The sequence below is a fragment of the Ruditapes philippinarum genome, unplaced genomic scaffold (genome assembly GCF_026571515.1).
Source record: "Ruditapes philippinarum isolate M1 unplaced genomic scaffold, ASM2657151v2 ctg95_1_1_1_1, whole genome shotgun sequence".
In the NCBI taxonomy this organism is placed as follows: domain Eukaryota; kingdom Metazoa; phylum Mollusca; class Bivalvia; order Venerida; family Veneridae; genus Ruditapes; species Ruditapes philippinarum.
The window spans coordinates 391,030-414,014 of NW_026858117.1; the positions used below are offsets into that span (position 1 = coordinate 391,030).

Below are 22,985 nucleotides of genomic sequence, written 5' to 3' on the forward strand. Positions count from 1 at the left end.
AAAGTCCAAAACTGTTGGTTGGATTATACGCTATCGCGGTGATTGGCAAGTGTTACACTTTTGCATTAATTATCTCTCACGAATAGACTCAATCAAACCAGGTCTGCAAATGTTATATAACATTGCTGTGCCTTTGCGTCCGAGGGTACCCCGTTTCCAGATTTTTATACTTCACAAAAGTAGGTGTCAAGTAGTAGTTGTAAAAGGTTTTCCCGTACTTCACTTCAGTATTGTTATATATTTTTCTCGTCATCCTGGATCATTGACTCAAGTACAGTAGTGTTGAAGATTGAATCTGCCTAAGCTGTTGCCAGGAGAGTGAGAGATGTTGCACTTTTAGTCTTTTACATTATCTCTCATAAACAAACTCTATCAAACTGAGTTTGTAATTTTCATGTAATATTGTTGTTTCATTATATTGTTTCCGAGGGATCACCATTTCCAGATAATTTTTTGACAAAATTGACTCATTATGTTGTCGTTCATTCACTTTGTTGTTATATTGTTATATTTGTTGAATTGTTATATTTCAGACTGAATACAAGACAAAAGATTCTTCTTTTTGTATTAACATTACACAATATTAGCATTACCCTCTAGCTAAAATGTTACCACCGACATTGGACTCTGCAAACTAATCGGCGGTTAACTAGTTGTTCGAGTTTTGACTTTGAACTGAACCATATTACATTTTCGAGTATTCTTGTTAGGTAAATTCAAATGATATAATAAGATATAAGCACAAACTGTTGAGTCTCGAGCAACTAACAAAAACAAACACTAGCATGGTTGTAAAAATAGTATGTATTTTATAATCTGCTGAAAGAGTACAACATTGTCACAAATATATGAAAACATTTTTAATATTGCATGAAAAAATGATATTTTCACAAAATGATAACGATAAAAATGTAATTTCCTTTATACACAACAATAGAACATAGATGCATGCAACTGAACAGTACATGATCTGAATGTAAAATCATCAGATTATTGAGACAATAAAATCTCAAATAATTTCAGAAAATTAATGTAAAAGCTAATTTGTGTAAATGTACTATGCAAGGAAGTGTAATTGTATTGAAAATCATTAGAAGTTTGTTTTTAAGAATTAAAAATTTCTGTGACTTTCATTTCAAATATTCTGATACACCTAAGACGTAGCGTGAATAGCATATGATCTTTTACACTTTACGCTTGGTCGTTTGTATTATTATTATATTATTATAATACTGCATTTTTTGTAACGTTGTTTTTCATTGGACAATCATGACGTTTAAATAATCTACATGTATATAGTATTACACGGCTGAATTCGATTTTTTGCGAAGTGATTTCAGTTTTTGCTGTAAAGCAGGAAGTTTGCAGTATTATAAACTTGTTATAAGATTCTTGACAGGTTATATGACCGTATTTAAGCGGTTATTTCCGTTTGTATATATAATTTGTCAAAAGTCTTTTTAACTAATAGTGTTAAAGCAATGACAAGAGTCACATAATTATACAACAGTTCCTGAATATATTTCTTCTTAAAGCGATTTACATCGTTTGTGTTAATTACAATCGATTTTGAAAACAAAATATTGTGAATAAAAAGTGAAGAAAGCTCATAATTTATTAACATGTTACAATATGATTTTAATTTATTATGTTTTATCAGTTTTAGATTTTTTAATACTGTTCAGATATAATCAACTGTACTGGTGGATCATTATAACGTGAAATATTGTTGAGACAGTTCTTTATAACATATCTGAAAAATTAAATCATGACGATTTAAAGATGTAAATGACAATACAAATAATAATTCATTTAAGTCTAATGTTTGAACAATAAGAGCTTATAACATATACAGTAAACTCCGCTTATAGCGAACTCATTGTGACATTCAAAATTTGTTCATTATATCCGAAGTTCCTTCTAAGCATATAGCGAATTAGTTCCTTGTATAGCGAACAGATTAACATATAACGAACTGATTGTTTACCATCGTGCGCCTTTGTGAAGAGCATTTGATTCACAAAGAAAGGATCATGATCATGTAGGATCAAGTGATCCTGATTTTATTTTCATTGTTTTATGTTTCTAGAATTTATAGTGTTTTGCTAGACTTAAATGGTAAATATTCAAAAGGTTAAAAATTGCTGATTTGCAAAGAAACCAAACTATTTGCAAATAACAAAACAAATACATGTACAAAAATATTTGAATCAAAATAAGGATTAATTTTAGGATCAGGATCAATATTTGGTTCAACTGTAAAATAGCCGTATCATGTACAAATAACAATTAATTTATTCTAAAATTTCAATAATTTGCTAGTACAAGCCCAGTTTTATCAAATTAATATTAGATATTCAATCCGTGAGGATAAAAAATGAAGGAAATTAGAGCTTTTAAATTTGATCCTATCCTTTTATATTTGTAAACACGGGGCCTAGGCTTTTCGTTTTCCTTCCATGATTGAGAATAAACAAGATTTTCGATTTTTCATTCCTTTCATATTGAATATCTTCTTTTATATTTTAAGGGTGACTTTAACCACGGATTTATAATATAAATCCGTGCTTTAACAGATAAAATATATAGATTTCTTTCCATTTCAATCGAGCCTACTTTAATGTTTTCAATGGATTATGCTTGCAAGCATGCTGATTATGTTAAAAAACGGATTATAAATTATCATAATTATTCTACTCGAGCAAAACTATTTAAGAAAAGGTAAATAAAAGAATTAAAGGAATAACCGTTTTATTTTGGTGAAAAGAACTCGTGCTAAAATATCCAAAATATAAAACTATTACGTACTTCTATACAAATTCATTTTCATAGATGTATTGAAGTTCATTCAACAATAAACGGTACATTCGGCCGCCAATGAAAACGAAACATGCGGGTTCTATTTACGGATAGCCTGTATTTTGGAGTTCGTTATAAAAGTGTAATTTTCTGTACTTTTAACTAAATTGGGACTAAAAAATGAGTTCCTTATAAGCGATAATTGCTTTTAACCGTGTTCGCAATAACCGTATATTTTTATATTAAATAAAGAAGGGCAAAATTCGGGCCAAAATAAATTGTTCCTTATAACCGGAAGTTCGCTATATCCGTGTTCGCTATAAGTGAAGTTTACTGTATCAATATTAGGTTATTATTTTGCATGATGAAAAACCTTATTGCTTTAAGACAAAGTTAGCCTTACACATTAATATTATATCAATTCCGAATGCGTCAAAGCAAACAATAATATAAAATTTACATTTTTAGCTCTTATGTTCATAAATTGCATGCACAGAATGACATATATATTTTAATTGATTTTTGTTTAGATGCAAACGAGACATGCAAAAATATGTATATGTACTGGTATGCAGTATTTTATCGTCTATGAATAATAAAAATTGGCATGTATTTATTTTTAAGTTTGGAAGCTTCTGTCTAAATGGAAGTATTGTTTGATATCAGGATCAAAAGGTCAAATGTATATTTAACTATGCGCAAATATAGTACATTCATATCAAAATGTTCATGAATATCATTATTGGTCACAATTTTATATACATAACGTATTTATTCAATTTAAAACAATGAGTCCCGCTCATTGAATAAATGCTGTATAGGTGAAAAAATAATGCCAAATATGTATTACATTTGTGTATGTGAGTGGATGTGTATCTTATATACATGTGTTTTAGTTACCGTTGAGCTCGCAAATGTATATTTAAACGTTTATTTATTTTGGTGTTTATGTTGACATTACCAATGAGTGAGTATATTTCACATGTGTGTTTGTGTAGAAGATGTGCTTGTATTGCTGTTCTTAATTAGTTGTATATTCAAATATATTTGTATTAGTTTAACGGATATATTGTGTCTTATTTACATATCTACATAAAAACAAAACATCATATTTACATAACATTCAAATAACAAGTTCATTACACCTCAGTATCATCTGTTATTATTAAAGAACAATCACGACTGATCACATGTACTGAGTGTTAGTTTAAAAGAACATCCATTGTTTCGTACTCATTATTTAAGGCAAGTACAAAATAATAATGATTTATAAAGGAGTTTCTAAAACGAAAGCAATTAAAATTGACGAGCAGCAAATATATATAATGACAACTTCTTCGTAACTTGACATAACCGAGTTATTGGAAAGTAATGAACTAGATTTATGCATTTTTTTTTTTTTTTTTGCTTTTTCAATTCTTGTTACACCTTTTGCTAAACGTGTGTTTGCCACAAATAAATGGTGCTGAGCCAACAATGTAAATACTCGTCATAAATATAAACTAGTTTTTTACAGTAAATGTTTGGTCCGTGTAATAGGCGGTTTGTTTAGATCAGGCATATGGTATGTGTATACAAACTGCTTACACTGTCATGCCGTTTGATATATTCAAAAGTTACATCAGACAGTTTTTTGTACAAATAGAAAAGACAAACGCCTCCTCTAATTATTTAAGGCTGAAACCCAGAGAAAGTCTCGAAATGAAAGTAGCTCCTAGAACTGAAAACAAATTATCGTTCATGTCATAAACATAATCAAAATAAAGCAATTATCAAAACAGATCTGTAGGTTATATTTCTTTGTCAAAATAGTGAACTTAAACGGAAATATAACTTTAGAAATCCACATTTATATGTTTTACAACAGTTAGCACCACTTGTATGAGGTAACGCCAAATATAAACATTTTAACTTATTTAATCCATACATAGAAATAAGCTTTACTTTAAAATCTAGGATTTAAAAACATAAGAAGTATATACGTAATTCGTTTGTATAATAATACAAATGACACCGTTTCATGCAATGACGATTATAGCTCGAACTTGATTTCATGAAAGTGTTTTCATGAATATTTCAAATGAAGTTTTCTACACGACAGTTTCTATTGAGACCATTTTGAACACATGTCATTCTACATAACAGCAAATGAAATTACAGACGTCTATTGTCCGTGTCATCGAATTCACTTGGCCGACGGAGTGCAATAGAATCAAATCTTTGACCTGACGTTTTACCATCATTTCCATTAGTCATGGACCAACCGTTCGACATAGATGCGCGCGTTGTTGACGTCATAGAACGCGCTATGGTATGTGATCGCCCAAGATAGGCCTGGCCCTTTATACATGTCAGAATAGATTGTTTGAATCCGTCTCTGAAATTCTTAGACATGAAGGCATACACAAATGGATTAACACAGCTGTTTGCGTAAGACAGCAAATGGAACACCATTCTTAGGGGCTTGAGATATCCCATATGCAAATAATCCATGTGTTGGAAGGCAACAAGAACATTGTTGACAAGTACTGGAGTCCAGCAGACGGCAAATAATACCACAACCACCATCAGCATCATAACCACCTGAAAATAATACTGTATATTTACATAAAGCATGCATGTGCAAGTACAAAACTTTATCATCGAACGGTTTCATTACTGTATGTACATGTATACAAAATTTTTATACAATTGTTTCATTTAAAACAAAAGAGAAATTAGCATGAATTAAAGATATATAAGAAATAAAGGTATATAAGCTGATAAGCTGAGGGTTTTATTGATTGATTATGTTGTGGAAAAATTTAAAAAAAAAAACATCAAAGGTACCGCTCCAGTAACTAGTATTCTTCAACCAATAACAGTTACAAAACTGCTTTATTACTTATAATAGCGTTCCGAGCAAAACTTGATAGACTTTGATATACTCAAATAAGATGTACACCACATCGCCGACCTAAATTGTTTTGATGCGCCGTAAAATCAAACAAACAAATAAACACCGAATCGTATTCAAATGTGTGCTGCCTTTCTTGAATAGAATGAAAGAACCAAACAACAGTTTTTACCTGTCTACGAGTTTTATCATCATCTGTAGAAGCCCGGCTTGTTGGTCCCACCGACAATGGCGAAGTTATAGGCACTACAGGAGGTTTTATTTGTGTCTCCGCTGCCGGGGTTAGAACTGGTTTCTCACCACTTGCATCGGATATACAACTAGAAATTATCAACAATGCATTACACACACAGAAGTAAATGAGTGGCTAAAAATGTTCGAGGTAAGAAGCAGAAAAAAATTCGTTTTGTAATACATGGTAAGATTACGTTTCAATGCAGTGAAACTTTAAAGGTTCACTTCTTTTTGTTTGATCATACAGTTTTACTAAAGTGATATTATGCCCATCCAAGGGTGTATAGTGGGTGAACGGGTGAAAGTCAAAACATGTTTTCATTTAGCCATAATTCCTTTTAATTTTATAATTAAGTCGCATAAACATTGAATAACTCACAGATCCACAAGAAATTTCTGTAAATATCCATAAGAATTTACCAATAACGCTTAGTTTATAAAAAGAGTGGGGCAGTCTTTTTAAATTTTAGACAGATTTATAATTTTACCCATAACATTTTCCAATATCAACTTTTGGTCAATCGCCATTTTGACAGTCAATCTTTTGAAATATAAAGTTAATTTAGCTCAACTTGACGATGAAAATATGAGCATAATGTCACTTAAGTATTATCTAGTGAAGATTTGGTACAAAGGTAATGAAATGAACACATATAAACGATATATTAATTTTGATCGATTTATATTTCTCGTGACAGCTGTATCCTGTTTTGCCCAATGCTAAGAGATATGGTGTCAAAAAATATATACAATCGTTATGATTTAAACAAAAAAATTGTACCTGCCAGATCGCATATCAGCTCTGCGTGTAGCCACGTGCCACACTATATTAGCAATCCAAGTGTATGTAATTATCATCACAGAAAACGGTATAACTAGAATCAACAGTAACATGTATAACTCGTACGCTTTACCAAACATGGGTGATTCTTCCCAGTACTTGTGACACCAAATAGCAGTGCGATGAATGCCGACGATCTCTCGATATTGCTAAAATGATATTTAACCAGCTTTAATTAAAACAATTCTACAAATGTTTGTTATTTTAGATGACAATAATACACACTTATATTGTTCGAAGAAGTAAACAGTTGTAACTTTTTTTATTCTATTGTGACTTGGCGAATAAGCATTTTTATTATAGATTTAATCTGGATGTTTGACAATTGGTATCAAAATATATGTATAACTTTCACATGCTTTTTATCTCTCCAGTCAAACAAAGAGTGGTTTATTCAATGTTACAGTTTCACCAAAACTCATTATATTTCACTTACAATTTGAATTAAATAAACATTACACACATCTGTAAAAACAAACTGTTTGCAATATAATATATTACAACCTGCTAACACCTGATAAACCTCCGCGTATCAAAATAGTCTGATAAAAATACGAATGATGTAAAGATATGTGCTTAATGAATAGTGTTTTTGCGCCAAAAGAAAAGGCGAATTCATTCTGCACTACTGTCAAAAAGCTCGTCTTGTGATTGATTTATGCTGAGATTGTGTTGGCTTATAAATCATGAGTCTATGTGGCTTATTTTGTTGTGAACAATCCAGTAAGGAGTGACGTAGTTAATAAAGTATCACGTGAAGGTGATAAAGAATGAGTGACATTAACGTGAAATGGGTGGTATCTTTAAAATATTTCAAATAATGTTAATAGTAATTACTATCAGGAGGTTTTGAACATTTTCCAAAATATGACTTGCGTAATAGAGGTTCTATTTTAACAACGTAAGTTGACTAGGTTCAGTTTATATTATATATATTGCTAGAAGCAATAATAAATCAATGTTTATCTTGTAAATATTGACAAAAATTAGATATATATAGATAATTAATAATTGTACGGTAAAAACTTACAATAGCAAAGATTGTTGGAACAGCGGTAGCAAATGACGTCACCCAAGTTGAAATAATCACAATTCTTGCGTGTCGTTTCGTACACAAAGAACGGGCCTTTAGTGGATACCGGATAGCAATGAATCTGAAAAATATATATTCTATTTTAACATCTGAAATGTTTTGTTTTAAAATAAATATATAAAAGCTAAACATAACGAGCTATCTTACAAAGATGATTTTATTATTCGATTCGCTTTCATAGCGTCATTTATACAGGACAGCTGTTTACATTTGTTTGTTAATTTATAATTATCAAATTTACAATAAAGGGCAAATAAAATCTTAAAAATATTCATTTTTTATCACTAAATATTACGTTTTTTACATGTTCTGTTCATTGTTTAAATTAGAAGATTCAAAGTCGAATGTGATTATAAAATGCTATAATTATCTATGGAGGGAGTATAAAACTTTGGTATCTTTTGTTATTACTTGATTATATTGAATTCTAATTTGCTATAAATTGACTTATACAAATAAGCTTATATTTCAGCCCTTAATAGATCACATATGCCATTATGCCATGATATGTAACATGCTTGAAGATCTAACAGTATTCTAATAGTTGATGCCGTACTATCTGAATTTAACGAGCCTTTATTAATTGGCGTAAGGGTTGTAATTGATTTATAAATAACATGTAAGAATGCATTATTATCTTATCCATTCAAAATTAATGCAAAGTTCGTTTTAATGATAAACGGTATTGACAAATTGCATTCAGGTGATCTAATGTTACATTCACTCACCTTTCTATGCTCATCACTGTTAGTGTAAGTGCTGACCCAATCATTGACACAGCTTGAATATAGTACACAAATTTACACATGAACAATCCCAATGTCCACGTGTAGGAATAGGACGATATTGCCTGAAACAAACAAAATAAAATAATATAATATTAATGTAAAAGTCATGTAATTCTTAAAAGTCGCAAAAGGATGTAATGTAGAATAGAAACTTTGTATTTTAACTTTTCGTGCGCATTTGAACAGGCGAACATGATCAATAAAAAAAAGTTCAAAATAATTCAATTCTTATTAAATAAGGGGTTTTTCCTAGGTTTTCTCTAAAATTAAAAATCAAAATACATTTCTTCTTCTTGAAACACATCAGATCTTATCAATCATAAATATTAATCCATAAATAATAATAAAAAAGAAATTTAAAATACGTTTTGATATTTTATTTCGCAAGAAAGTAAACCATTTGTTGGGACAACGAACAATGAAATAAAAACAACACACAAACAAACAAAAATCCCAAAACAAACAACTACGTAGTTTATCTATATCATTTTTTATTCATTATTTCTATACTGAAAATAGGATGTGAAAAGGTAGTGGTATATCGTAACGTAAATAAATTTAGTTCCATTACTCTTATATGTATGACAGTTCATTAATAAATTCTAATGTCGCAAAATATAAAATTACATGTACTTTGAACATATTTAAGAAAAAAAGGTTTTTGGAGGGAATCAGTTTTATAATTATTCGGAGGATACATAGAAAACCTAATTTAAATTGCCTTTATGATTATGATCAAGAATTATTGCAGGGCACATACTCTAATGTCAATTGCATCCCATGCAGCGATGTTATGTCAAGCTGCAAAACTAGAAATTAAAATGCACTTAGTTATCATTTATATCATTGCACACATTCAATTTAGATGTTTATGCAGATGAATCAATTAAGGGATATGCATCAAAATCTCAATTGTTTCCAATTCAAAACTCATTTGCACATGTTTGTGCCGCCATCCTGCTTGTCTGAGATTTTTGATGAGATATCTAATCAATCTCTGCGTGTCTTTGGAACGCTGACTATGTTACACATTAAGCAATAATTATTATCAAATAATACGGAAAGAAACATATAATTTAGACATATGATTTACATTCATTACTTAAAATAAAACCAGGAAGATAAATGCATCGTCTCCAATTAATAATGCATTTTATAACATGAATTTTTACTATCAAAATTACTCTAAAACGTAATCATATCGTATAGTCTTGGCATCAAAACTGAAATCATTTTATTTATGAATCACGAGTCACTGTCAACCCACAGTAAAAGCCATAGTTCTAACATTATATCCTTATATAACTGTTTTATTGAGTCTTTAAAAAGGTTTTATTTGCATGGTATAAAGGAAGATAGTTGAATATTTAATCGGGCCAAATATTCGCACATCTTGCATTGCTATTAACTAATGGAAATATTGCAAATAAGCAAAACATTTGTCACTTGATCTTGTTAAATTATTAATAAATGTACCACTCCAAATAAATAAAAATCCATTACATTTGGACATCTATTGCAATGTATTTAACTTTTAATTAGGAAAATTAATAAGACATTGATAACAAAATAAAATAGTTTTAAAGTGTGTTTATATTTGTTGAATACCGTTCTCTAAGATATTTTTCTATTCTTTTCTTCCTTAACTTGAATTAATTGATAATGTTGTGTACATATAAACGGCCTTTATATTAAGATTGAATTCATTTTGGAGAAATTTAAACACAGGCTACTCAGATTATAAAATATAGCATAGGGCTATCTTATCAAAAACGAATAATAATTCTAGCATTATTCTAACTATGTTTTTGTAGATCAGACATGACATTACTTATATTCCAACTCCTACTTAAATTATAATTATTTGTAGCGATAATGTAACGAAATGCGCAGTTTATTGCCAATAACACTTTGAAAGTCTGCGCTAATCACACCTGTTAATGTACTTTCCAAGTTTTCCAAAGTTGTAGGTCTACCTAAGCTTATGCAATTACTATTTTTCATAATTTCTGAGAAAGTTAAATGGCTTTGATACTGATGCTTAGATATCTTTCATTAAGTTTAGGATTGTTAAAAGGCCTCATATTAATCTATAAAGTCCGCAAAGCAAAAAGTCTACAATCAGTTTTATTTTCTAATATGCATTTTAAGTAAGGATCACGTTTAAACTCCCAGCATAAGTATTGAATATGTGTTCTTTTTTAACAATAAGCAATTAATTACAATGATAACCATTAACTGGATCTCAATATAACGAATTAGGAAAATTGTATGGAACAATTATTCTATAGACATGTTAAGCCAGACTTAGCTTAATTGGAACTGAAGTACCTATCCCACAGACAAACTAAACATAAAGGAAGTAAGACATTTACTTGTCGTTTGAGGACATTCGTAGCGAATTTATAACACATTCATGTCAGCAAGAATTCTGGAGACAAAACACTTGATTGTTCGAATCCATTTCTATGTACCAAACATAGAAATGAAATAGAAATATCAAATAAAAATGATATCATATAGATCTAAACGTATAGAATATTACCGTAAATTTCTTTTTGTTCATTTTCAAAGCAAATTTAAATTAGGTCCTGTACTATTTGTTTTCATAGCCATCATTTTGGTGTACACTCATTTATAAATAAAGACCATCAATCTCATTTTGAATAAAGGCAATCAGGTAGCAAATACATAACAATTTGTAAGAATCAATAATCAAGATATGAAATATATTTGGTCATCTAATTCACTTTTTTTTGCATAATTTCTTAATTCGGCTAGTAAAAACACTTTAGTTGTAAATGGAAATGCTAAATTAGTTGATGAAAAACATGTAAACATGTGTGATAGAAATATTTTAAATATTTGGTTCACAGATAATTAACATTTAAAGTTATGAGCATGAGAAATTATGAGATTGAGATCTCTGGATTGAGCATTAAATCCTATCTTCACACGCATGCACACTCAATGTCACATAAACTATATCAGATGTGTACATTTCATTTTTTATATGTTTTTAACTTTCATATATTGGTTCAATATAATATATAATACTTTGTATTCTTAAATGCTTCCTCTATCATTTGTATCGGTTCTGTCAGCAGTTGAGATAAATTTCGGATTATAGTGTGGTTTTTCCATATGGGTGGTATAACGTAAGATGTTGACTAAAACAGCTTATGAAATAGGTATCTGTATATCCAACACTGGCACTAAAAGATTTTGACTAATTATGCAGTCGAATTTTCAAAGAATTTTAGTCATAACTTAACTTAAAGGTAATAATATGGTTGCTCAACGCAACTTGATATCGTTCATTGGAAATAAAGCGCTATGAAATTAAAAGCACGATGTGAATCGATGTACAGTTTTTTTTTGTGTTTTTTTTAATATTTTGGCATACCTTTTGTTAACATGACATTAGCTGATTGTAAAATGCTTCTACTTAAGATAAATGTTTGTAAATAAAATTAACAGAAATGATAAGATAGGCGAACATATAAAAGGACACAAAGCCTTCAGTTTGCAATCTAAAAATGTGTTTTTATATCAAAAAGTCGCATTTTAGTTTAAAGTTAGGTCGAGCGGGTAGAAAACCTGTTTAAATAGATTGATATTATATTAAGAAATTAAGAAACTCCTTTGGAACTTTTGTCATATTCAGATTGATGCATTACGGAACTAGTTGATAGACAACTGCATCTCTTTGGTCAGTAAAAAGTCATGTGAAAATAAGTTTGGAATGCCAAACAAAACAAACTATGCAGAAATAATCTTAGGATCGGTTAAGTCGTGAATCTTTACTTGAATTGTTAGATAATTGTGGGTGTTGAGATTTTAAATGTCAGAACAAATTAAAGTCAAGGCTGTCGGAGTCTCACTCACTTGTGCAATCACTCTGATAATAAATTGATGAAAGAAACAAAACAGGAGTCGGGCGGAAACGATTTATGACGGATTTTTGATGGTATCATGTCATAAAAATATATTGTAGCTGAGAAACTGTATGATTTATGTAGAGCTTATAATAACGTTGATACAATCATGCTAGCATCTAAGTTTTATGACATGCCCTGTGAAGAAGTGATATAACGATATAACACCATGGAAAAAATATGAAAATTACCTGCATTTATCGAGGCCTTGATTCAAGGCCACAAGTCAAAGTGGTTTGAGTTAGATATATCTGTGGAGGCAATTGCAATTTATAATTATTGTCACTAATTCTGGGCGGTTTAAATGGACATTAACTTGTCGTAGCAGCATTAACTTTTAATATTTACTTTGTATTTGGATACGAAATAGCTTGTTTGTCCTTGGGCTATTTGAAGAAACACTGTAGCAAATCCGATACAAATAATCTAATATCAGAAAAAAACTTATCATACGCTATTACATAATGAAAATGGTTACTTTGAATCAGTGCTCAGCGGTACTTTGTTTTACGATAATCTATTTGATATTTCTGTTGAAAATTTTCAAAAATGTTTTATGGGAATCATACTGTTTTACATATAAATGAAATAGGGGAAATTTAAATACCTCACACTCCTAGACTGTTTTAAGTTAAGTTATGCTAGAATTCTCCAATTTCTACTTCAAAAAGACAGACTGCTTTTGCGATAGTATGTTATAAAATTTATTCTAGTATCTGTCTTATTCTACAGAAATCCTGAAGATTATTTGCCTGCAGCCTAAACATACGAAACAACCGTCCGATTTTCCATTTCAAACATATGTATATGTTATCATACGAAGATTTGAGTCTTATAACAAATCATTGCGTAACTGCCAATACAGTGTAAATACCTTGAGCAAAAATGATTTTAACTGGGTGTTTTAAGCATTCTTTTGAAAAGGCGGTCTTTAGTGAATTATAAATTCCCATTACACGTAAAGATACAATTTCAATTATATATTTAACTTTAGTACGTTCCTAATGATATCATATAAATATCTAAGAGAGCCTGTGAACAATGAATATCAATTTATAATTTGGGAAATAAAATACTTCATATGAAAAAGAAATATTTGATTTGTATGCAATTCATTAACATATGTAAATCACTAACAATAATTATAAAGGTATAGATACAAATGTACGAACATTTGAATAACTTAGAAGAAAAAAAACCTTGCGAAGTTCAATAAGAAATAATACAATTTATCATTCGTAAAATCTGTTAAAATTAAATTTACTAAGTTTCTCTTAAATTTGCTCATAATTAAATACACAACTTTTTGTTAATTTGTTTAACACTGCCTGTCCAAAGCCGACTCATAAGTTGTTTTCTTTATTTACACTTTATTTACATTTTCTCTTTAAGAAAACTGTTAGTTTCGATCAAAAATGTCGCTTTATTGCAAGTTCGATATCATTTATTATATTGATTTCCATTGTAGGTCATTTTCCTAATACATGAGTTTCATACGGAGGATTAAACACAATCATTGCTATTGTTAAAGATTATTTTCTTACAAATAAGTCAAGCATCAGTATTCTTCATAGATTCCATTATTGCGGGGGGACGTCTTATGCTAGGTCCCTATCTATTTCTTTGACAAGAAAAATACAATCGTTGTTTTCTTGTCTGTTTAGGAATAGCAATCTCTAAATGCTTAGAAATGTTGTCCGTAAATTTATAGAATATACGATTAATAAAGCCGTAACATTTGAAAAAAATAACTTTGTCTGAATTTTGAAACAAATTGTGCAGCAGTAAATGCAATATTTAATGCATTTTGCAGGTTTTGGGAGTGTAGAATATAAATGCTAAGCATTCTTTGTAAACGTTTACGAAATGTATTTCCGTACATTTTTCTTCTACTTGTGAAAATAGCAAACATGTCAATCATTGCACAAAAACAGCAAAAAGCACGCAGAATTGACGCTGTTTCATCATGCGGGAAATAATTTCAAAATCAGCACCCCCCCCCCCCCTCGGATAATATGTATATATTATACCAGTTTTATAATATATTTTTAATACCGTACGAAAACGCTCGGATTTTTTTTTAAGATGAATGCCACAACATCGTTCTGTACGGTTTTAGAATTCCAAAGAGCATATTTTATGCAAAAGAGGAAAAACATATGTCAATTGTACTACATTTTGTTATTTTTTCTAATTAGTTACATCTTTTAAATTTCAAATTTACAAGTTTTACATGAGTTTAGGACCGAATTGCAATAGAAATTTCAAGCATTCAGAAATTGGCATAAACATAAGTGAGTAATTGTTTACCGTCAACATATAACTAGCCATAAGCAATATTTGATTCAATCAAGCAGTCATTTAGTTGAAATGATATGTTTCTTAGATCATTAAGCATATCTCTTAATTAACATATGCTTTTCATTAATAAAATTATAACTAATGAACTAAAAATCATTGAATGAATATTTGTTTTGAGGTGTAAAGAATTTAAGCATGTTTTAATGTTTTACTCTTATTTCAAATCTTGATTCGAATGAAGTTCATATAAATTAAAAGCTTAGACAAAACAATTAACTTCAAAGTGAATCTTTACTACTTGCTTTTATAACAAATTGATATGCATATATAAAGAATTTGCTATACAGACGAAAAATTTAAGAAATTTTCGAAATCTGCTTGATAGGTAAATTTATACATGTACTACGATCTATAAAAATGCAGCTTACAATCATTTGAAAATTATGTTAAATGATGATTTATGATTACTAACTTTATCTCGTATATAAGATGAATACTTGTGGTTGCGTATAGCATATTTTATACATATGTAATCTTAGTTACATATTTTATGGCTAGAGTATTCTTCACATATGAGTTATTAACTAAGTGAATGATGCATATTTTGATTACGAAATACAGATTTGATATCATATGTTTGATACATTGTTCTAATTAAAAATCATGCTCTTTGTAGTCAAATATGTAGGCGTGTTACTTACTTCCTTCTAAAAGACGTTTCTATTAATTAGAACTAATGTCATTTCTTTTCTGAAACATTTTCTTACATAAAAGTAAACTAGGAATGTTGAGGAAACATGTAATTTTGACATTGCGATCCAAAGATGTCATTAAAATAAATTGCTGCTGAGAAAATGCATGATTTACGAGGATTTTGTAACAAATTGGAAATAATCATACTATAATCTTATATTTATGGCATGTCTTGTGGAGACGAAATACTATATATTCACAAACTTGCCCGTGTTTCAAATACAACCTTCCTTATCTCACGTTGACTCTGTTTGAATACACTTTACAATTAAGATATAAAGAGAGATAATGTCAGATCGAGACATATAAAAACACAAAAAGTATTACTGTTGAAATGCAGATGTTTTTTTCTTCTTATAAAAAGTTGTTTTTTCATATAAAACTCATTTTTAAAACTCATTTATATACTTTCTTGCCGCCATCTCCATGGTCTTAGTGTCTGAGAAATTATTTATCTAAATTGACTGGAGGTCTTTGATGAATAAAGCATTATACGGGAAATGATTTAACAGCTACTTCATTTAAAAAAAACTTCGATAAAAAAGTAAATTTTACTTTCTACATACTTGAAAACAAATTGAGATTTTTTTGTTTCGCAATAATTTTTTCGATATGAATCAAATCATAACAAAAAGTCAAGTAGACATAAAAAAAATGTGTTGACTATGATGAGCTCATAAACTCTGTTTAAATTTAACAAAAACATATCTATCATTAATAGCTTAAGGATTGTAAGTGAGGACAAGAAAAACAATATTGATTTGATATTTTGGATGTAATTGATAACAGCTTGATACTCTTCTCAAAGTAATTTACTTTGTCCAATGGCAAGGATACGTAATTACTGTTTTGATATATAATTTGTTCAGAGCTGTCAGGGCACATTTTTGTCTGAATTGTTAATAACATAGTTATACCTTACTTTTTTCAAGGACAGAGCTTTCAAATAAGTTAATTGTTTTGGCGATAACTGTTACTCCTAAATTTTAATAAGTCTTGTTTTAAAAATCACAAATCATGAATAATTGACAAACATATTCCCTTTGAAACCAAACAAATACTTTTTTTAGTAAATAGAAACGAATTATAGAACAAAACTACTAATTAGAACAGATTCGGATACGACCATCGTAACTCAAGGTTTGTACCTATTTAGTAATGTGTATATAAGAAAAGGAAAACAAGAAACAATGATGTAAAGTGTTTAACCAAGTCCGGTGTTTTTTCTTTTTAAATTAAAGCGAAAACTCATTCATGCAACATACAATTTCTCTATCCCTAAAATTGTTAAACATTTACATACACATAATAATGCATCTCATCTAATATTGCACGTGTCAAAAACATATTTGCTGAAGATATTATTGAAATTAAAAGATGTTTAAGTTGAAAAGTACCTTTGTTGTACAAGTATTTAATTATAAGTTTGGCAAGGTAATTGAATAGATTGTATTAGTAACCAGTATCCAGTTAACCATTATACTTTAAACCTCGTTTGCATGAGCAGGACATTGTGGCTTTCAGTGATGATGTATGAGTATTTAATTTAATGTGCATGAGAAATTCCACGATAAACATCATGGCTTAGAGCGCTCGTATCTTTATATTTTTAACTTGATGTTACAACAAGTGCTCAACAGAATGGCGGTGCAGTTGTGTGTGGTTAAGCTCGAGTATAGACATCCTGTTTGAAGAGCTACAAGTAAACCACTCAACATTTAAAATTATATTACATTCATAAAAATGATACAAGATGATACATCCTTCTTGAAATTATTCTAAATATTGATAACGACAGATGTGGTAGATTATACCTTTATGTTCCTAGTGAAGCTCGTCTAAATATTTGCTGAGCAGCGAGGTAACTATATCGTACATTTCTTGAACATAAATGTAGTAGTTTGTGTTATTATCAACGCCTTTTTAAGGATGTATCCAAATTTAAAATTTTACCATTTCATATGTAATGTTTAATTCTGTTTAAATCGGTGCTAGGGGTCGTGAACGGTAACTGGCACTTCATGAACATGCTCCGAGAAGTAACACTTTCAATTTAGCCGCTTTGAACTCTATTTCTCTCTAATTTTTCTGCAATTGCATATTTTCAGTTTTCTCATAGTCGATTTGATAGTGATTTGTTATAAATTTATATGATATCATTCAATATTAGCAATATCAATAAGAATATTAGCACAAAACATCAATGAATAAAAGTGTAAAACAGTAAATCTCTTAAGTTAGATCTTTTTTTCTGAATAGTAACTGAATGTAAATACCAAAACGTACTGCCAAATGCATTTTCAAAAGAAAAAGTATATACAAGGGTTGATCACATTTTGAAGAAGTCTTATCATATTTCATCATAACTTTTAAGACTTAGAACTGCAGTTACTTAATATAAAAGGAGGAGACACATGATCACATCATTAGATAAATATGCAAGTAGTGACATTACATGATCATGTGTATTTTATATAGATATAAAGAGAAAAAATGTTTATATACATTATACTGAAATAGAAACGATTGTCTCAAACTATGTTTCATCAATTCTATAAGTAAGCGATCGGTTGCTATAAATCATCAGGGAAAATATAAATATGCCATCACCATAAACACTGTTTGGTGAATTATCAAAAATTAGAAAATATTTTTTTAAACAATTTATAGTCACATGTGAAAGCTGCACGCCTCCAGATGAGCCAAAATATTTCAAGAAAATCAATATTGTGAAAAATTTACTAAAATTTTAAGAAAGGTAAAAACATTCAAGATCCAAATTATACTGGTTATGTTATGTGCGGTTTATGACTGATTTTGCAGTATTTTATTACCATATTTCTACTGCGTTACTAACGCAGTAAGGGCTATTTTTGCATATGTTGACGAATTTTTTGGTACTTTTCTTGGATTGTAAGTGCCGATTCCAATATGTAAATTACTTTTTTGTTAACCTCACAATATTTTTCATTTAAATACATTTCCAAAATTTTCATGGTCATAACCATGAATCTGGGGGCGTGCTGCTTTAATGCCTTTTTAATTACGATTACTATTTGATAAGAACGTGCGTTTGCTACTGAAATTAACAGGTTTATTGTCTTTAATCACGTTGTTTCTGTTTCATTTAAAAATGTTTATAAAAACATTGGTATATTTCCAAAACAACAATCCTCTCAATCTTCTCGAAAACAGAATTAAGAAATAGATTAAATGACTGAATAGTTATAATTCAGTATAAAAAGTTTTGATTCTTACAATACACAAAAATAGCTGCTGCACTATAGATTATTGATGTGTAAATTTAACATTATTCTATTTTATAATGTTATGTTAGAAAATACTTTCTTATAATCTTATAAATATTTAAAAAAATGTGTTCGTGATAAAAACAATTATTATACTGACATGAAAAGTTTGTGAAAAATAGGGTCAATAAATTATAAATATTAGAAGTTGGTAAGTTAAAGCAAAAATGTCAGATAAACATATTGGTCTGAAGAAGAGTCGCACGAAGTTTGCAGACTGTCGTCAAAATAAAAGAATAACATGTCATTACGTGAACAAATTGGCCTGATTGATACGTTCTAAAGACATTATCTTGATTTCACATTGGAACTGACCATGATGACTTAATACAAAAATGCTAAAGTTAGGGAAAAAAACAGTTATTAGCTGCTCTCAAACAAGGCGAGACCTATACAAGTGGCATAGAAATGTCATAATGACCGCGATGACGTTTGGAGACACAAGCTAAGTGAGCATTATACTGGTCATAATTTTACTAGTTATAACTTACCTTTGCAGGAACGCAGACACACACTAGAAGAAGATCGGCAGTTGCAAGACTGAGTAGAAACAGGTTTGTAATACTCCTCATTCTTTTAACTTTTATGATGGAGAAAATTACTAGCAGATTCCCGATGATGCCCAACAAGCCTATAAGGGTATAAACCGTAACCATAGGAACAAATTCATCTAAAGGTAGATGAGTTATTGAAGAGTCGTTCGGGTAATCGTAAGTGTAATTCATCAATAAATAATCATAGTCGTCGTAACTATACATGTATTGCTGAAACGCAACGTCAGAACCATCGACCGCCGGTGCCGGCATACTTGAATTAGTCATAATCTTTTTCCGATGACCGGATTCAATTTCATATAATTTCCAAAATATGATGAAAAAAAATCTTATTAACTTAAATTCAACAAGACAATTTAAATGTAATCTTATAGTTTAAAAAATAAAAATCCAGTAAAAGTTTTATCAATTGTTAAAGAGCGATTAGAATAACGAACAAGCGTAAATCCAAATGATGTTACAGCACATGTTATCGCTGAGCAAGTGTCTCTTTCCAACTGTGACTTTAACTAAAATACCTCCATACAAAATCCGATATTTCCCATAATTCATTCTGTTGCACTCAAATTTATAAATTGCCCGTGATAAACTTATGACGTAATAAATAGTTACCACAAATCTGTCTCGAGCAAAAAATAAAACTTTTTCAAGCCTCTGTCACAATCTCAGAAAAATTTATGTAAACATTTATTGATATGGGAATCCCGCTAGAATCTGATTTGAGACTGATATAGTCGCTGATTCTGACAGAATTCTGATGCATTTATCATGCTAAGTATTAACACACTGTAGCGTTCTGTCCGATACCATCTACGTATACCATGGTTTGATTTAAACACCCAACTTCTGTCTAAGTGATTATACAAATAAAAAAACGTAACAAAATTTATAAACTTCAACAAATTCCCATATCGTTGAAAGATACGATGTCGCCGGTGAAGCACAGTTGAAATTCCTGTGTGAAACTTTCTTACACTGTCATGAATATTTCAGAAACATTTGTTTTCTTAACATTTTTTAATTCAGCGTATAAGTGTATAAATGAAGTGTGGATAACAACATTGTACATTAATAAAAGTCATGTAGAATAAAAATACACATAATTATATACAATGGCTGTAAGCCGTTCTGTTAAAGCCCTTAAATTTTATTTATTTAGATTAAATTTAAATGAATTTAAAAAGTTTGGAGAAAGTTTGAATGCATTAACAGATGTTCAAAAATCCACTTATTTAAAGGTGATTTAGTCCGTTTCAACTTGGCCTTTATTGGTATAAGACAAACCAAAGTAGTGGTTCAAATCAAACATTTTTAGCTTGGTTAAGAGGTATGTACCGGGCTTCTTGCATAAACAACAATTTATCATCCCATGGTGTATCGAACATATTAATCACTCAATTTGATAACAACATTCCTTTTGTTATTTTACTCTTTTCACATAAAAACTTAACGAAAAAAAAGAATGTGCAAATCCTGTTTACAGCAGAATTTAATTTTACCCATATTCCTGTCACTGCCCTTACGTCAGCACATTTGATAACTTGGTGTCTTTAAACATTTTCTCCAAATACTCAAAATATTATAAGTTGTATTTGTTATAAACATTGTTTTATGCTTATCCAAAATAAACTTTCGTAATCGTATTTGTATTTTAAAGCTAATCCAATAGTAATTATGTTTGTTGATCTTAGATGCAATGATGTACTCATAGTCTTAAAATCTTTTTTCCATTACTCATTCTATAAACAACAAGCTTCACAAATGATTTCCTACAATATTCATTACGATGGATTATTTTCAGGAAACAAATCAGAGCCCAATTATCATGATTACCACATTTCTTCACCTGTTAAATGAATGAATCTTAAGAAGTAACAATGTGTCTTAATCTTAATAGGAGAGCCGAAGAATAAATTGTTTGGCACTGAAAATATTTAGGCCGCCATTGCACTTTTATAATCAACATATAAAACTCTGACATGTTCACATCCCACTTGTTAGTATAAACATGTCAGATTTTACAGTTAGTTTCTTGAGAAGAAGGTTTATTAGAAAAAGAAAAGCCTATATATTTATTTCGTTCATAATTATAAAAAGTAAAAACAGTCTGATATAGAATATTAAAGCTATTAACCACATTTTTTTCAATTGATTTTAAAGTTTCTCTAAATATTAATTTTGAAAAAAAGGTAAAAAATAGTTATGTAAAGCTTAGGATTTCAAAACTGTTTATTTTATAAAGTGGTACACGAAAATGGTTTATTACAAGTTTTTTTCTAAGTTTTAATAAAGTTTGTTCATTATTGTTATCACTATATTCATTAAGACAAAAAGGAAATGATAAATAATAATAATAAAAATAACACTTCAATTAGCTTGCAATGTCGTTTTTTTACATCTAAATTGTTTCAAACCCCCGACAACGTTTGCCTGTCGTACTAGATATGCTAGTTGATATAGCAGTGTTTATACATCAAAAGCACACTATCTCAATATGTAATAGTTTATTGTTGAATCTATGATAAACGATATTTTTTAAAAAATTGCCACAGTCTATAGTCTCGACCTTTGAATATTTATGATCAGATTATTTGTGAAACATGAAAAATGTACAAAAATTGTGTAACGAAGGAGCCAACAGTCGTGACGAATCTAACACCAGTGAATGATCGACAAGTAAGTTGTTTAAATGTTTTGACAGCTCATTTAAATACAAGAAACAGATGTAAGTTATAATCCGAGTTTCACAACGTTGAATACACCATAGTCTCCTGAACCGTGAGGCATGTAAATAATACATTTAAACAAGTGTTTCTCATATATCTGTTGCTGATTGTTTAATCACATCAACAACATTGATTTCACCTTATGCAATTATATCATTTATTTATTTTCATGCATGACATAAACAGCATTTCAATGTTGCAATTTGAATGGCTCAAAATTTAGAAGATACCATATGTTTGTGTTTCTGATAATCTAAGATTAACAATATAACCATTTCTGTTTTTTTAAGTTTAAGATATTTTTCCAAATACATAATTATATATTATACCAATCCAATGATAATATTCAAAGTAAAATATTAGAATGGTCGGCTCGGATGAGGGTTGTTCACATTCAAAAATGGCATCCGATAAATGTTTCCTGTTTCACTGTCAACATATCTATTAGTCTTCTCTAAGTACTTGATATATCATAATTAGTTTCTCATTTTTCGCCGATTATTTTTCTCTCTGCCAATAATCCAGTCGAACTAACCAGTCGAAAACATATATTATACGCCTGTGAAATATAGATATTGTTCACTTAAGTAAAGTTTGAGCAAAAAACATGTTAAAAATTGAATGCAGTGGGAAAAGGATTAGGAACAGGTCTATACTTTCCTTATAAGCGATGCCAGAAATCATTTTATAAATTTTCTATGGTGTTGGTAATACTTGCAATTCGAAAACGAAACGCTTTGAAAGAAGGTCTTTG

General features: G+C 29.6%; 1 protein-coding gene across 2 annotated transcripts; it reads right to left on the minus strand.

Annotated features, from left to right (window-relative positions):
* Positions 1-786: 786 nt before the first annotated feature.
* LOC132752163 (allatostatin-A receptor-like) lies at positions 787-20,211 on the minus strand. Of its 2 annotated transcripts, none has more exons than XM_060742453.1 (6): positions 19,443-20,211; positions 8,592-8,713; positions 7,801-7,924; positions 6,711-6,919; positions 5,868-6,015; positions 787-5,394 (listed from the first exon to the last, which is right to left on the minus strand). In XM_060742453.1, exons 1-6 carry the CDS (start codon positions 19,770-19,772, stop codon positions 4,954-4,956), a joined length of 1,374 nt encoding a protein of 457 aa, XP_060598436.1. In that variant the 5' UTR covers positions 19,773-20,211; the 3' UTR covers positions 787-4,953. The 2 variants fall into 2 exon arrangements, with proteins under 2 accessions (XP_060598436.1, XP_060598437.1); XM_060742454.1 differs by having other exon boundaries at positions 787-5,382; positions 19,443-20,191.
* Positions 20,212-22,985: the final 2,774 nt, after the last annotated feature.

Bases quoted from the DNA above. Each gene is read 5' to 3' on its own strand.
- LOC132752163 (XM_060742453.1), bottom strand. From the start codon at position 19,772: ATGACTAATTCAAGTATGCCGGCACCGGCGGTCGATGGTTCTGACGTT. The intron at 8,714-19,442 runs GTAAGTTATAAC...TGTTTGTTTCAG, and splicing joins GTGTCTGCGTTCCTGCAAAG to GCAATATCGTCCTATTCCTA. The intron at 5,395-5,867 runs GTAAAAACTGTT...GTAAATATACAG, and splicing joins ATGATAAAACTCGTAGACAG to TATTATTTTCAGGTGGTTAT.